Below are 14,553 nucleotides of genomic sequence, written 5' to 3'. Positions count from 1 at the left end.
TGTTGCTGCAGCCCGAGCCAGAAGTGACGTCACCACCGAGGAGCGTGGATGGTGAGAGGAGGGGGGAAGCCTCCTCCCTCCACGCCAGGCAGGAATCGCACCCGCAACCGGGAGGGTGAGATTTGATGACGTCTGTTTCCGCGGAGCCGCAAATTCTAGAAATACGTTGATTGTTCATATGAATAAAGTTGTTTTTGGTTTTTAACATTTAAAACTCTGTTTCAGGCTTCTAACGTGTTGAAAAGATCAAACGGATCAAAAACATTTCAGCATCTCACCGCTAGAGGGCTTTCTGCGAAAAACCCGCCCCACGGAACAGTCCATTTTCACTGCAGAGAGGGGGGTACTTGCTCCACCCCTCTCTCACTCTGAATCTATTTGTGACGCTGAATTGGTAAGAATGTTATGATTTTTTTTTCGTGGTCAGACTGCACTAAAATGGAGGCGTGGCCTCTAGGGAAGAACAAGCTTTCATCTTTGTTTGTGAAACCACAAACTGCTGCTTGAAGTGACTCCGCCCAGTAGCCAGCAGGCGGCCCGCGTGACGATGTCCCTTTAGGTCAGGGGGGTCCAACCATTTTCACTGGGGGCCACATCAGCATAGTGTCCGTCCTCAAAGGGCCAGATGTAACTTATACATGTAACTAAATGTAATGAAAAATAAATGTAACTACTCCTTAAAGTTAAATTACTAGTTTATTTATTTATTATAACTTTTTAAAGTGACAATTCCAGCTGCATAGAAAACATCTGTTTGTTACTTTAGCATAAATCCTTTTACATTTGATACCGTCAGGTTAGGTTATATGGACAGTGTTTAAGTCCTAATGTATAGTTATGAATAAATACACACCAATGTTTATTTTTTATTTTCAATTAAAAACCTTTATGCTCTTGCAGGCCACATACAATGACATTGAGTTTGACACGTGTTTTAGGAGTTCTGGCATAATTAAAGCCCCAAGGTCACGGAATGAATGTTTTCGTACAAGATGCTCGGTCGGTGCTTATAAACAGGTGGGCAGGTAGCCGACATCGCCGCAGACCGCTAGCGCCCGTCGTACGTAAGCCAGTCTCCGCCTGGTTAGAGCGGACTGAGAACAGGGCAACCTGGTCAACAGTCACAGCAGTCTGGAGGGCCCCGCTGGCAGGAAAGAGGGCGTCCTGAGCACTTCAGTCCACGCCCCCGGTGCGGCGAGGTCCCGGCAACGTTTGGTGTAAAGCACGCCATTCAGCGGCTCATCCTCCAGAAAACAAAGAAACGTGGAAATAGTCTACTGCCACCTTTGACTACTAGATCCGCCTTAACGCTCGCTGTTCTGACAGGAAACACTCTCAGATCTTCCCAGAATGTTTTCCTTTCACATCCTTGTTTTCCAGCTCTGTTTAGGTTGTTTTAGCACAGCACTGAGCCTACCTTTCCAATATGGCGTCCAACTTTGCGCACGCACCAAGCTAGCGTAGCGACTTTAGTCTATGCAACTCATTGGTAACAGTCTGAACTAAGCTGGACTCTGCAGCAGACCGGAGGGTTTGGCTTCAAACTCCTTCACTCCATTTAGAGCAGGGGTGTCAAACATACGGTCCGTTTAGTCCGGCCCACACATGAAGAGTAAAAATCATAATGATGTTTAAAAAAGAAAGCAAGTTTCTAGTCCAGGTGTCACCAACACGGTGCCCGCGGGCACCCGGTCGCCCGCAAGGACCACATGAGTCGCCCGCGGGCCTGTTCCAAAAATAGCACATCTCATAGAGAGCTGCGTCTAAAAATTAATTTTGTTCTGTTGCTATTATTTTTTTAATCACACTTGTATGTATATAGATTTAAAAAATACTATCTTAAAAATACTTTAAGGTTAACGCGCACAATATTTACCTATGGGCAGTAAAGTAGAGCTTGTGGGATGTGGAGAGTAAGCTAGCGGGCGCTGTATGCACTTTCGTACCCCAAAAACATGGCAGAAAAAAGAAAGAAAACGTATCTCTTTCACAGTGAATGGGAAGAGGAGTTCTTTTTTACGACTGTAAAAGAAACCTGCGTGTGTCTGATTTGCGGGACGACCGTGGCGACAGCAAAACGGCACAATGTGGAGAGACATTTCAATACGTGTCACAAAAGCTACCATGATAAATATCCACCTGCAAGCGCCCTACGGGCAGAAAAAGCCCGTGAGCTAAAGACCGCTCTGGGTAAGCAACAGTCTTTTTTTACGAGGCCGGCCAAAAACTCACAAAAAGCATCCGAAGCCTCGTTTAGAGCTACACATTTTCTGATCAAGAAAAAAAAGGCATTTACAGATGGAGAAGTTGTCAAAGAAGCGATGTTATTAATTGCTAACACTGTATTTAAAGACGAGAAAAATGGAAGCGACCTAATCTCCACTCTTTCCGACGTCCAACTGGGGGCATCTACGATGGCAAGACGAGTATCAGCTATGTCCAGTAACTTGGTCGATCAGTTGGAGCAGGATCTGGCGAAGTGCAAGTGGTTTAGCCTCCAGTGCGATGAGTCCGTGGACAGCAGCAGTACAGCGCAGTTATTGGTTTTTATCCGGATGGTGTTTAATGATTTCTCCACAAAAGAAGAACTCCTGACACTACTGCCCTTAAAGACAACTACGAGAGGAGTTGACATTTATAACACGGTGAAGGAGTTTTTCGTGCAGAAAAAGGTGCCATTGGAAAAGCTGGTAGCGGTGACAACAGACGGGGCTCCTGCTATGGTCGGCCGACAGACAGGTTTCATCGCTCACTGTAAACGTGACCCAGACTTCCCCAAATTTCTGCATTACCATTGCATCATTCACCAGCAGGCGTTGTGTGCGAAAGTGATCGGCTTTGGGCACGTGATGACTCCCGTTGTGAAAATCATAAACAACATCCGCTCCAAAGCAAAGCAGCACAGGATTTTCAAGGTACTATTAGAGGAGATGTCAGCAGAATATGGGGACCTACTGCTACACACAGAAATCAGATGGCTCAGCAGAGGACGAGTTTTGCATCGTTTTTTGTCTCTTTTGCGTGAAATCAAAGAGTTCATGCAGTCCAAAGGCGAAGATGTCTCACTGCTAGAGGACACAGAGTGGACACTTGACCTTGCATTTTTGGTGGACATTACTGGGAAACTAAACCTCCTGAACTGCCAGCTGCAAGGCAAAGGTAAGACTGTTGTCGATATGATAAGTGCTTTAAATGCATTTAAAGCCAAAATGAATGCATTCTCTGCAGATTTACAGAGAAAAAAAGTTCTGCACTTTCCCTCTGTGCAGTCAGTGCTGAAAGACAATGCTTCTGCATCTGAGACATTTGAAAAAGTGGCAGAAAAGTACATTGAAGTAATAAACAGACTTGGGCAAGAGTTTGAGAATAGGTTTTGTGACCTTCATCAGCTTGAACCATGTGTGTTCTTCATTTCCAACCCTTTCATGAATGGGGACACAACATGCTTTGCTGAGCAGTTAAGTGCAACGTTCAACTTGGATGCTGGACAGGTGGAGATTGAAATTATAACATTGCAAAATGATCTCCATCTCAAAGCCTACCAGGCTGCACCAAACTTTTGGCGCCTTGTTGACACAGAGAAGTACAGTGGAGTATGCACAGCAGCCATGAAGGTTGCCAGCCTGTTTGGCTCAACCTATCTCTGTGAATCAGCATTTTCTGACATGAACTTCATCAAAAACAAACACAGAACACGCCTCACTGATGCACATCTGAGAGACTCACTCACAGTTGCAGTGTCAAGTTACACACCAGATTACAACACACTGGTGAACAGCATGCAATGCCAGTCTTCCCACTAACCAAGGACGGATACCAGATGTAGTCAGTGACAACATGGTAGTGCCATGGCAAAGTTGAATTAAAATATTGAAGAATTGTGTTCAATTTAAAAGTGTGTTCATGACATTTAAAAGTTATAATTTTGTTAAACATAACACAGACTTGGCCATTAGTTCAAAATGTGAAATAAAAAATGTATTACATATTTAAAAATATGTAAGTTGATTTTGTTTAACATTACATAATTGTTAACTTTTTGAAACATGTTGCAACATAGTTCATGATTTGTTAACAGGGCATGTCAGTGGCTTGTGCAAATGGGATATTTTTTGCTAAAATGTAGTGATGTAAGTGATCATCTGAAAATGTAACAAATACTGTGATTAATAGAGATAAAGTGTTGAATATTGATATCTGTTTCCCACCTTGTTGTCATTTTTGATAATCATTGTTAGAAATCATTAACATGATCAGTGTTTTTACATAGGTGAGTATTACTAATCATTATAAATAATGTATAACTAAAGGCAAACTGAGCAAATTTGTTATTTCAGAAGAGCGTATCAAACTGGTAGCCCTTCGTATGATTCAGTAACCGTGAAGTAGCTCTCAGTTTCAAAAAGGTTGGTGACCCCTGTTCTAGTCCATTCCAAGTTATGATTTTTCAAAGAAATAACCGAAAAGCGCAATTCCGCCACTAGGGGGAGCAAAGGAAAAGCTTAACAGGTGAAACAACATAACTCTGCATGTGCCAAAAGCGAAACCTAACAGCTCTGTGTCTGGGTAGGCAGTAGTTTGGTTCCCTGTGAGCCTCACCACTGAAGGATGATCAGTAGTGACACTAATGACCAAAATGTTATCAAAAAGAAAAAAAGGTTGAAGTGAAGTCCTGAGCTTTCCAGGAAAATGGAAAGCGTTTCATTTGTTCACGGAGCTGAATGCAAACCTGCATGCTTGGTATGTCATCAACAGGTTCTCCAAGAATATAACATTCAGTACCACTATGAGACTCTCCACAAAGAAAAGTTTCACCATTTGCAGTTAAGAAAAAAAATATTTAGCATCTATTAGCTGGACCGATAAACAACCATCTGGATTTACTGCAGCCGTGACGTCAGTGATGGAGCAGTGAAAGCTAGCTACATTATTGCAAACAAGTTGGAGCAAACATCCAATCCATTTTCTGATGGTGAACTTATGGAAAAATGCTGAAGGCTGCAGAAGTCTTGTTCCCAAAAAGCAGTCGACCTTAAACACGATTCTGTCAAGAATTACGATCAGATCCAACATCTCTGAGGAAACATGGGCAGCCATATGAAGGAATACAGACATTTATTGTATTTTCAGTCACTATTGATGAAAACACCAACATCACAGATATGTACAGCTGTGCATATTTATTAGAGGTGATGAAGAGACGTCACAGTGGAGTTTCTGGAGTTGATGGACACAACAACAACTGATGACATAGTCAGCTCTCTCGTTACTGTGCTGGACGATGTTGAAGGGAACTGGTCACATGAGGTAATTTTGGTCACTGATGGCGCTCCATCAAAGGTCAGGAAGAAGGCAGGTGTTACCACAAAATTCAGGCAGAAACCAGGAAAATGTTCTTATAATAATGAATGATAATAATAATGGACATGTCATTGTGTTTTGCACACTTGAATGACAGTTAATGTGTTTCTGCACAGGATTTGAATCCTGATATTGACGGTCTGGTGAAGTTTCAGGAGAGAAAGGAGGTTAACTCCAAACTCTTATGTTCACAAATGTTTGCAAGTTTAATTTAGTGTAATTTTGTCACCGTTTGGACGTTTACATTTTAGGAAGATGTTTCATTTTTTCTGTAGCCCCTCTAGAATTTGTTATCAGGATTGCTTCAGTGTCAGATTTAAAATATTCAGTCTGTATAAAATAGAAAAAAACAATATTTTTTAAAGTGAATTTAATTTTATTTAAGATCCATTGGCCTCTGTGAATGAACGTGTAATAAGAAATGATTAGGCTACCATGTTGGTTGAGGCATGTTTTCCAATCGAGTAAAAAAACAAAAACAAAGCTGTTATTTTACCTTTACGCTACTGGTCCGGCCCACTTGAGATCAGACGGGTTGAATGTGGCCCCCGAACCAAAATGAGTTTAACACCCCTGATTTAGAGTCTTTGTCTCTCTGGTCACATGACCGACTCTCAGCCAATTAGATGAAAGGCTGGGATCCATGGGACCTTCACTGGCGCCCTGCAGAGTCTCCGATGAGCCGGCGGCGCTGCAGCATATGCTGCGGCCGGCCGATCTGTTTCCTGTTGGCACGGCGACAGACTTGATGGAAGCCAGGAAACAAGAGAACCAAAGAGGAGAACAGGTGCAGGGACCCCAGGAGGCTGGGAGAAGAGACGTCAGCGTGGAAAAACGATGGATGACAGAGGAAACGAGGGACGACCACAGACATTAACCATTTGAATGAGGAAACGTGGCGAGGAGCGAAGCCAAGGGAGGAGCAGTGAGGGGGAGGCCAGGAGTGGAGGAGGAAACGGGAAGTGAGTGAGGAGAAAAATACTTTTCCTGACGTTTGGATTCCTCATGAAACCCAATAGATGATGGGTTAGAGCGCCACCTCCTGGATGGGCTGCTTCTCCTTTGGAATTATTCCACTGGACTCACCTTCATCGGGTCCGGTTTTCACACGGTGCTGAAAACCCGACTCAAGTTCAGGGGAACTCACAGAACCAGAACCATCAGAAGAAACCTGCTCTGGACCAGACCTGGACTAGTCATAGAGCAGACCGGTACCAGACCAGAACCAGGCTAGAACCAGTCCAGGACCAGATACAGATTGACCACCATCAAAATTCCAAAGAAATTTTTGGCAAAACCCCAAATTTTCTGAAATTTGAATCAAACTTTGATCATTTTCTTAGTTTTTGCAGCAAACAGTGAAAATATTTGAGCTAAACTCTCAGAATCACAGATTTCTTCACTTAAACAAATATATTGGATTCAATAATCCTATAAAGAACTTTATGGTCTCAGCAGTTTAGCTCGGTTCGGTTCCGATAAGTTAGCCCACATTAACATTTTCTCCCAACTTTAAAAATATTTACCAGAAAATCCCGTGGAAACGTCGTCCCAAACTTTGGTTCTAAAAGGTTTTCCATTCTTTTTTCCTACAGAGCAAACCTTTGAGGGGGTTCTAGCGCCCCCTGCAGGAACAGCGCCACATGCTTATGGATCACCGCCGGGGCAGGAAGAGCACAGCAGGAAGAGCGGGTTCCAGTGATGGGTGGCTTTACTCTTCCCAATATAAGAGGCCACGCCCCTTTGATGACACCAGAATCTGAGGTTCTTCATCTTTGAGCTGAAAGTCGAGACACAGAACTCACACCGACCTTTTCTGCCATCACCCCGCGGCGACACCGCAACCATCTTCAGAAGTGAAACTGGAGTTCCACAGGGTTCTCTGGTGGAACCTTTACAGTTTTGACTTTACCTTCCAAACAAGGAAAACGGGAGCAGACGCAAATGTTGGTTTATCAACTGAATGCCCGAGAACAGACGATATGGTTCACTCTAAATATGTGAATAATAATAAAGGTTCTGGTCAGAGCTCGTCTGATGTTGAAATAATGAAAACTCTGGTCAGAATAATGTGGAAATGTCTGCAGGAACGTTCCCTGAGGTTCCTACAGGTCTGGACTTCCTCTGGATTCCAGAACCGCTGCTGCCTATTTTCAAGAAAACCCGACAGGAATCTGCCGGGGAACATCCAGGAGAACACCCCCCCCCCACACCTGGATGTTCCCCGGCGTCACGGGGATGAAGAAGAGGCGGAGCATCTCAGGTCAGAAGACTTTATGAGGGCTGTGCTGTACACGGCGCCGTGAACGGCCGGAGGAGCTGCCAGCTGAAAGGTCAACCAGAGGTCACAGTCGGAAGGTTGTGAGCAGAGAACACGGGGCACATTCACCGAGTGGGGGCGCGGCACTTTGAGGGTGTAGAGACCTGTGGGCGGGGCCAGATGCTACATGGCGTGTGCATGCATGAGTGTGGCTGCTCACTAATTGCACTTCAGGATGAGGATCCGTGGAGAACATTACATCACCAGTGAGATTTCAGCAGGACTTTTTTGGTTTGGACTTTCACACAACACAAAATGGGTCCGGTTCAGCTCCAGAACCGCCAGCTTCGGTCTGATGTTCTCCAGAACCCGTGTGGAGCGGCACCGGCTGAGCGGCTTCAAGGAGCTGAAGGGACAACATGGAGACTTGAAGAAGCAGCAGAAAGTGGGGTCAGAAAAAAGAAGGAACTGGTCAGGACGTGAAGAGGACCAGGTGCAGAGTGGACGGCGCCAGAGGACGGCGCCGCGCACCAGAGGACGGTCGCACAGCGGCGGGTTCACCTGAGAGAGAAGATCTGTGAGCAGCAGGTGTGAGAAACACGGACAGGATGTCCCACCAGGTCCTGAGCTTCTGTCCCTCCCAGCTGACAGCTGAATGTTCTTCACAGCCAACCAGAACCTTCGTTCAGCCGGACCAGAACTCCCCTCTCTAAGTTCTGAAACTGAAGGTGCTGCCTCAGCACGGTTCGGTTTGCCCGGTGTGTATTTTCAGTACATCCTCCTGACCTAACTGGGTCATAGTGGATTTCCAAGGGCTAGTGGAGGACCGGCCAGTTGGGCTCCGCCTCCTATAGCCCCGCCTCGCTCTACAGGAGGCGGAGCCCAAACGGCCTGTCCTCCTCTAGCCCCGCCTCGCTCTTTAGGAGGCGGAGCCCAAACATCTGGTCCTCCTTTAGCCCCGCCTCACTATACAGGAGGCGGAGCCTAAACATCTGGTCCTCCTCTAGCCCCGCCTCGCTCTTCAGGAGGGGGAGCCCAAACGGCCTGTCCTCATCTAGCCCTTGGAAATCCACTCTGGGAGAGGCACAGAAAACAGTGGAACACGCCGTTAGCAGTTTGTTTCGCTTCATTTGCTTCGACACGCCTACCAACCACCGATTGGAAGATGGAAAATCAAACCGGACTGAACCAGAACATGGCTCTAAACCAGAGCCACACTTTGGACCACACGGTTCTGGTGCGTCATCCGGGACATCCCACCAGACCGCCCGGATGTAGACTCGCTTTCAGGTGTTTGGTGACACGTCTGTTTGTGGAACCAAAGAACCGTGATGTCATGAAGGGTTCTCCAAGCAAGGAGGCGGTGACATCACAGCAGGACTTCAACCCCACCGACGTCCCAAACGGATCTTCTAAGAGCGGAGATTCCGAATCGGAAGGAGCTGGAAACATTTCATGAGGTTCCATTTTCCAATCAGACTTCGCTCTAAGCGCTCTACAGGTTCCTGGGGGGTGGGAGGTGTCCACACACCTGCTACACAGGTAAATCTGAGGTCATCGGCGTAGAAAGGATTTCTGGGAGAGAGCAGCAGTGAGGCTGCCGGGTTCTCCCCGCACGACCGTCCTCGGGTCCAGACCCGTCCGTCCGCCACAGTAAGACATTTCAGAACGTCCACAATCAGGAGGAACAGTAGTGTTTGTACATTCTGTGCAAAATTAGACAAAATCACGGCGGACAGTCCGTTCTGGTCTGTCCGCCTCTCAGTCCGTGTTCTTCTATTTACAGTTAGCTCTAAGACGTTAGTACCATCGAGGCCCGGCGGGCCGGAGACATTCCTCAGAGAGACAGAAATCCACCTTCAGACCCAAAACTGCTGCAGACTCCGGCCCACTCCCGGTCCTGAAGATCCGGCATCGGCCCGATTCTGGCTCCTCTGCTGGATCAGAGCTCCAGGTTTGGATCAACTGAACTAATCTGATTGTTCTGCAGAACTTTTGACCAACTCTTGATTTCAGGAGGAAACACAGAAGAGGAAAGTTCTCAGAGGTGGTTTCAGGTCCGGTGGGTTCATCAGCAGCTGGGTTCTGAGATGGGTTTCTGTCCCGGTTTCTTTGAGACCATCCTGCTGATGTTGGGAAAGGCCTTCAGCAGGTGAGAAGACAGGGCACACAGTGAGAGAAGGGAGGGAGGAATACAAAAATAAAAACCGGTGGAGAACTACACGATCACCTCACTTCACTCTGTGGCAGAAACATAAAAAAGTACAAAAACCAGAGGAGGCGGGGCATCGGGGGCGGGGACAGGGAGGAGCTCAGTCTCAGAAGAATTTGTCGTCGATGCGGAAGTGCGGCCGCGTGACGTCGTCTGGGTTGATGAAGACCGAGATGGACTTGCCGGGGTTCTCGGTGACCAGCTGCTGGAGCTTCTTGGCCAGCCGGTCGTCGGGTTGGTTTTCTCCGCCCGCGTCCGACTGCGGAGACGGCAGGTTGGTGGAGCTGCCCCGCCACTGCAGTTCCACCGTCAGCCTGTTGGCGGCCTTGGCGTGCTCGATGGTGGTGCGCAGGTGCTCGGCCGGGTCGGAGCGCACCGAGGAGAGTTTGCGGGCGTGGAGCATGGCGGTCTCGTCACACAGGTGCTCCAGCATGTTGCACTGCGGGATGAAGTAGTTGGGACACATCTTGTTGACCAGGCAGTGCTGCAGGTCGTCGATCAGGCCCAGCAGGAAGTGGGCGGAGAAGTCGTCCTGGGACAGGTAGTTGGAGGGCAGGCGGTCGCAGGCCCACAGCATGATGCTGCGCAGGTGGTAGGGGCTGACGGCTTTGGGCCGGGACAGCAGCTTGATGATGATGGCCTTGCAGGCCTGGTACGCCTGCATAAGGCTGGACGAGATGCATTTCTTCAGCTGCACCTCGCTGCGAGCGAACGACAGGCGCCACTCGTTCTCCTTGCGGCCCTTGAAGGAGCAGGCGGGGACCAGGTAGAAGCCGCTGATGACCTCCTCCTCTGTGATCTTCCCGTCCCAGAAGTGGTTCTCCATCAGCCAACTCTGAGCCACGGCCGGCCAGCCTTTGAACGACACCACGGGGACGATGTCGTACAGCATCCGGCTGCTGCCCACGCCGAGGATCACTGAGATGATGGTTCCGTTCCGTTCCACCTTCTCCACCTTCGGCATCCCTCTCTGGGGCTTCTTCTGCACCTCCAGGAGCACCAGAGAGATGGACTGGTAGAACCAGTCTGCCACCAGCGTTGGAGAGAAGAAGTAGTTGGTGGTGCCGTTGATGTGGTCCACGATGGTGCAGCAGTCCTTCCACTTGTTGATGGTTCCTTCGTCAAAGAGGCGGAGGCTGAGCCACGAGTGACCCAGAGCCGAGTGCCTCATGTCCAGGGTCACCGGCTGGTTCCGGTCGTGGAGTTTGAGCGCCGGAACCAGCAGGGTGAAGTCCATGTCGTAGTCTGTGCCACGGGCGTAGACGTTCAGATCGTCCAGGTCCATGTCCACCACACCCTCGCGGACACCACCCGACAGGAGGAGGTACTCGTTGGCCACTGGCAGCTTCTGGTCCAGCTTCTGGACCATCCCTGAAACAGAGCAGAGGAGAGACCCGGTCAGAGGACGAGTTCTTCCGGTTTTACTCGGGTTTCCGACACAGCGCGGGACAGGAACCTTTGAAGAAACCGTGACTTCCTAATGCGGCGTTCACACCGACCTCGGCAACGCCGTTCAAGCAAACACAATGAAAGTCTACAGAAACACACACAAGTGCACGCTTCGGGCCCCCACGTTCAAAAGTGTGTCACTACGTCCGTTTTCAGGCCAGAAATAGCAAATTTATCGTCATCGTGATGTTAAGCTGTGCAAAACCCACATCGTAAAAGAAAACTGGAAGAAAAGGTTCCCTTAAATGCCTTAAACGCCAAAACAATTCTATGGCTACTTGAAGTATTTAACTTTTTTAAATAAATCCGTTTATGCATTTGACCAATCAGATGGAGCCGTTTTCTGTCAGATCTTCTCCTATGTAGACGAGGATCATTTGGAATCTAAATGGTTGAATACTATAAAGTATTCAATCATTATTTTCCTGTTTCTCTTTCTTTATTCTAGTATCTTCATCCATTTTTTATCTCTTAGCTCCTCCCACAATGTTTCATCTGTTTTATTCATTTAACTAGTCAAATGTTCAGCTCCTTCAGCTTCTTCCAGCTGTGACTTTTGCTCCTTCAAATCCCTGAACTTTTCCAGAAATTCCAGGATTTCTGCCTCCGTTGAAATAAATGGGGACTCCTTGGTGCAGAAGCTCGCTGGTTCGATACCCGGCTCTGGCATTTTTCACGATCATATCTTTTTGTTATTGTGCTGTTTTCACTTTATTTATGCTCAACTTTGATCATTTCTTGTAAGTTTAATTTTGATCCAGCAATATAGCATCAGCCCTGCATTCTCTTCTGGAATCGCAGATCCTAAGTTGCTATTACGTGTTGCCAGTTACATCGTCATGGCAATATTGATCATTAATATCATGCAGCCTTAGTAGTGACGTATGGATGGCGTCACTGAAGTACCAAACGTTTGAAAATCAATCATGGAAGAGAAACGCGGTTCGTGTCCGGCTGGAATTCTACGACACCAAGTCGTTCTGTAATCGGAATGGAGCTGAGACAGAAAAAGCCTGGAGCAGATTCACCATGAAGATCACACGCTTGAATCGCATTCAAGAATTCAGCGCGTCCTTTAGCGTTCAGCGCGTCCACACATGCCCGGTGTGAACCTGGAACTTGCAGCTCGGCAGCAGAATGTTTCTCTTTGATTTTTCCTGCAGTGGAACCACAAACCTCGCTGCCCGACCCATCCGGTCTCCTGTTGCCCCTCAAATCAAACCCATGAGGGCATGGTCTCTGCAGCGTATGGGGGCGTGGTCTCTGCAGCACATGGGGGCGTGGTCTCCATATCTAACATGAGGCGTCATCCACATCCCGCTGCACTGACACGAGGGGTCAAAGGTCAGACGCAGCATCCCACCTCTTGACTGATCCTCAGGCAGACGTCCCGGTTCCGGAGGAGCAGAACCACCCGCTCCGTCACTCACGCCTCCTGCAGGACGCCCAGCAGCATCACTGGTTCCTGGCTCGGTTCTGTCAGAACCCTCGGGTGTCTGCAGCAGCACCTGCTCGTTTTCATCACAATCTGACCCAAAGTCCTCATTTTAGCGGTGGAACCGCGGCGCCAGTGAGGTTCAGAAAGGAGCAGCAGGTGAGGAAGACGAGCAGACTCCTCCTCCTAACCATCAGGTGAAGAAGTGTAAAGAACTCCTCACCCTCATCAGTTTAGGAAACATTTCTAATAAAAAGTCAGAACCAAAAGCACCTCACAGGTCCAGAAACACCCGCAGGGTCTCCAGAACCAGCACCTTTACAGAACCTGACCCCTCTGCAGCAGCTCCTCCTGCCCCCCTCCAAAACAAAAGCCTGTGTCGGACCGCAGCGGGGGTCCCGGCGTCGCGGCATCATCTGTTTACCGGCCCCTCCCGCGGCAAAGCCCCGCCCTCACCCAGCATGGAGAAGATGAAGTCCTTGGCCGTGTGGATCTCCAGGGCGCGCTGGTCGTCGTACTCCCGCTGGTCGTGCTTGCTGAACTCCTGGATCAGCCGGTTCAGGTCCTCCATCCGGGCCCCCGACCTGAAGTCCAGGTCGGGCCCGCCGCCGTGCGGCAGCCTCCCGGCGGCCGCGGTGGGGCTGTTCCCGAGGCTGCCCGCCGACAGAGCCGGGGCCGCCATGCTTCCGTCACGGTCTCTCACGAACGTCCGGCTCCGTTACCGCGCTAGCTGCCGCCGCTCTGGACCAAGCCGAGCTGAGCCGAACCACATCGACACAAGTGGCGGAAGCTGCTGCGCCACTTCCGCTGCCTGGCGCCTTCAAAACAAAAGCCCTCCTCACAAGGAGATTTTAAAGAAAAAAGATCAGGTTGTTACTGTTGTTGTTACCGCTGCACCGGTGTCAGCCAGCCCTCTTTCGTGGGACGGCTGTCACGTGAGCCCTGTCTCAAAAACGGTGTGCCGCTTTCTTCCGTACGTTGCGGTAACAGCAAGAGGGACTTCTTTTTAAAGTAAAAGCAAAGTGTAAGAACTGTCAATCAATGGTTGTGTATACACACACGAACCCCAGGTATAAATGCGTTATTGCTACAAGTGAAGCTACGAGGCATGTCACTTCTGACTGATAGTGTCTCACCTGGTGATGTCACAAAAAATGTTTCAGACGGATCTGATGTGGAATTTCAAAATAAAACCCAATTGAAATGAGTTATAAATGCGTTATTGCCTTATGTTGAGTTATGTGTAAAAGAAAAACTGATCGTTTCCACAGAGTCATTTGCCTAGAATAGTCTCAAGACTTTGTTGACATCATACCTGTAGGCAACAGATGGTAACACCGTGCTACAACCAGATTTCACTTGAGTCTTATTTTGAAATTCCAAATCAGATCCATGCACGGGGTCAGAAAATTAGATTATTTAATCTATCAGGACCGTTTCAATAATCTCAGTTTATGTAGGAACCGCGTACATTAAATGCATGTACTGAACCAAAACAAACTGCATTAAAAACACAATGGCAACATGTGCAAATTAATTAAACTGGGTTTTTTATTGAGCAACGTGTTTTATTTCTTATTTATTTAGTATTATCTTGATCCCTTTTCAATTTCAATTCAATTTTATTTGTAAAGCCTAATTTCACATCAACAGTCGTCTCGATGGGCTTCGTATCCGTAATTGAAAACGTGAAACATGAACTCAAAAGGATCACGAATACAAAGAGTTCAATAGGAAAATACTAAAATGAACTAACAAACTGACTAAGCTATACTGGCATCTCTGCCCTTAGACCCCCCTTCGCGGTAAGGAAAAACTCCTAAAAAAAACGGATTC

General features: G+C 47.9%; 2 protein-coding genes across 4 annotated transcripts; one reads left to right on the top strand and one right to left on the bottom strand.

Moving 5' to 3' along the window:
- The first annotated feature begins 7 nt into the window (after positions 1–7).
- On the top strand, positions 8–7,389 carry LOC105357952 (general transcription factor II-I repeat domain-containing protein 2-like). 3 transcript variants are annotated; one of them, XR_002289029.2, is made up of 3 exons: positions 8–115; positions 226–394; positions 6,957–7,389. XR_002289029.2 is itself a non-coding variant. In XM_023961991.1 (2 exons), exons 1-2 carry the CDS (start codon positions 1,956–1,958, stop codon positions 7,061–7,063), a joined length of 1,311 nt encoding a protein of 436 aa, XP_023817759.1. In that variant the 5' UTR covers positions 1,663–1,955; the 3' UTR covers positions 7,064–7,389. The 3 variants fall into 3 exon arrangements, 1 of the variants encoding a protein (XP_023817759.1); XM_023961991.1 differs by lacking the exons at positions 8–115; positions 226–394 and adding an exon at positions 1,663–3,159; XR_002874516.1 differs by lacking the exons at positions 8–115; positions 226–394 and adding an exon at positions 5,860–6,323.
- Positions 7,390–7,620: 231 nt separating this feature from the next.
- mb21d2 (Mab-21 domain containing 2) lies at positions 7,621–13,814 on the bottom strand. Its single transcript, XM_011493424.3, has 2 exons — positions 13,174–13,814; positions 7,621–11,204 (listed from the first exon to the last, which is right to left on the bottom strand). Exons 1-2 carry the CDS (start codon positions 13,397–13,399, stop codon positions 9,940–9,942), a joined length of 1,491 nt encoding a protein of 496 aa, XP_011491726.2. The 5' UTR covers positions 13,400–13,814; the 3' UTR covers positions 7,621–9,939.
- Positions 13,815–14,553: the final 739 nt, after the last annotated feature.

This window comes from Oryzias latipes, chromosome 13 (genome assembly GCF_002234675.1).
Source record: "Oryzias latipes chromosome 13, ASM223467v1".
Taxonomy (NCBI): domain Eukaryota; kingdom Metazoa; phylum Chordata; class Actinopteri; order Beloniformes; family Adrianichthyidae; genus Oryzias; species Oryzias latipes.
The sequence above is the reverse complement of the archived record's forward strand: the minus strand, read 5'-3'. Positions and strand labels throughout refer to the sequence as shown.